At 27.2% G+C, this 1817-nt stretch overlaps 1 protein-coding gene across 1 annotated transcript; it reads left to right on the top strand.

Moving 5' to 3' along the window:
* LOC125808400 (uncharacterized) lies at positions 1-396 on the top strand. Its single transcript, XM_049488103.1, has one exon. It carries the CDS (start codon positions 1-3, stop codon positions 394-396), a length of 396 nt encoding a protein of 131 aa, XP_049344060.1.
* The last annotated feature ends 1421 nt before the right edge of the window (positions 397-1817 follow it).

Below are 1817 nucleotides of genomic sequence, written 5' to 3'. Positions count from 1 at the left end.
ATGGCATCTTTTCTCCCTCACGTGAAAACTCATTTTCTGATTCCCAATTCCAACATTTCTGCAATTCATAACCTCCAAATTCCAAGCGATTATGGTAAATATATCGATAGCAATCAGCTCCGGCAGCCATTATTATCGTCCAAGTGTGGAAAAGGAGATTCAATAGAAAGGAAATTATTAGATGAACAAATTGATAAGTTGGGGAGAATGTCAAGTAAGTGTAAAGAAGTGGCCGGTGGAATGGTGGAGTTATTGGAGTGTTTAGAAAGAGAAGCAATCATGGGAGATGATGAAGGGAAAGCACCAATGGATTACAACAGGAGAGCCCAGATTTTTGACAAAAGTTCTACAGTTTTCCAGGCTCTTAAAGAAACTACTACTACTTATAATGATTAATTGCAGATACTATATACTACGTACTACTGTATTTGCATTTGTCGTTACATAAAAATAATGTATCAAAATATTAGTATTACTTTACTACTATCTTACAAATAATAGTCGTTTGGTTTGAATTCAAGTTATGATCATATTAGTAATTATGGGATAAGTTATACTAAGATTATTTTTTATTGACTGTTTAATTTGTTGTATTCAAAATAATAAATCTCAACATATATGTTTACAAAAATACCTTAATGATTTGAAACATATTATTTTGACTTCTGCATGTTTTTTTTTTCCAACTAAACACTTAAACTCAGCATGTTAAACTCTTTTTCATTTGATTACATATCAACTTTCACGTCATTTTTTAATATCACATAGAAATCTCAAATAAAAAATAAAAAAGCCTATATCGACCATCATCTTCCTTATTATTTGAAATTGAAGTTTTTATTTAAACATGCAATTTGAAATTTTTTTAATTATATTTTTCTCATAAATAAATATGAAAATTCCACAAGTTATGAAATCAAAAAAAATAATCTATAAACATAATTCATAATTAACAATATATCAAAATATTTTAAGGCACTGCATTAATAGATCACATATCTTCGTATTTAATTTTATAAATAAATATTTGCGATTGCAAAATTTTAAATATACACAATTTTATTTTTAAAAAATCACTAGTCAACAATAGTAATAACTAGTTATTCTTTAATATAATCATTTAACATGGTATAGACAATATCTTTTCATGTCATACATGAGTCTTTTTCTTTCACAAAATTTAAAATGACAGGTTCTTTTTAACAAAATTAAACTTATGTTTTACATTAAAAAAATAAATCACGATTTGAAATTCCAAATTATGTTTTTGGATAGATTTTAACCACAATTTCAAATGACGTTGATTTAAAACCATGATCGACTTCATATATATTGCATGTTCAAATATAAGTTAAGTGTTCAATTGGCAAAATCGAAAGTAAAAGGAACCAGAATAACAATCCAAAATAAGTACAAGAATCTCCCAAGAACATTCCCTTCAAAATATTTAAACCAAAATACCTTCAAACTAGGTAATCTCCACACGTAAAATAGGATATATGTATAAGCAGTTTTGGTTCTTTTTGAAAGTTGAGCTTATAGTAGGAGTAGATACAATTGTAATAGAGCCCTGCTCATTATTCGCAATATAAAATTTACTTTTTATTTTCTTCTTCAAAATTTCTCCTGTAATGAATCTTTGAGCTTCAAGCTCAGATTTATCAAAGGAAGTGTTAATTCTATTGATTCACGGTTAAATATAGGCATAATACATAAATATGTCATTTAACTTTACCTTCAACTCACATATATGTCCTCCAATTTTTTGTGTGCACAAGTAAACACTTAAACTTGTATAAAGTTGAGTCCTGTTATTG

Source organism: Solanum verrucosum, unplaced genomic scaffold, assembly GCF_900185275.1.
Source record: "Solanum verrucosum unplaced genomic scaffold, falcon-dt-bn FXZP01000112.1, whole genome shotgun sequence".
Lineage (NCBI taxonomy): Eukaryota > Viridiplantae > Streptophyta > Magnoliopsida > Solanales > Solanaceae > Solanum > Solanum verrucosum.
Note: the sequence above shows the minus strand (reverse complement) of the source record. Positions and strands in the feature narration are given on the sequence as shown.

Coding starts and splice junctions, on each gene's coding strand:
- LOC125808400 (XM_049488103.1), top strand. CDS start 1: ATGGCATCTTTTCTCCCTCACGTGAAAACTCATTTTCTGATTCCCAAT.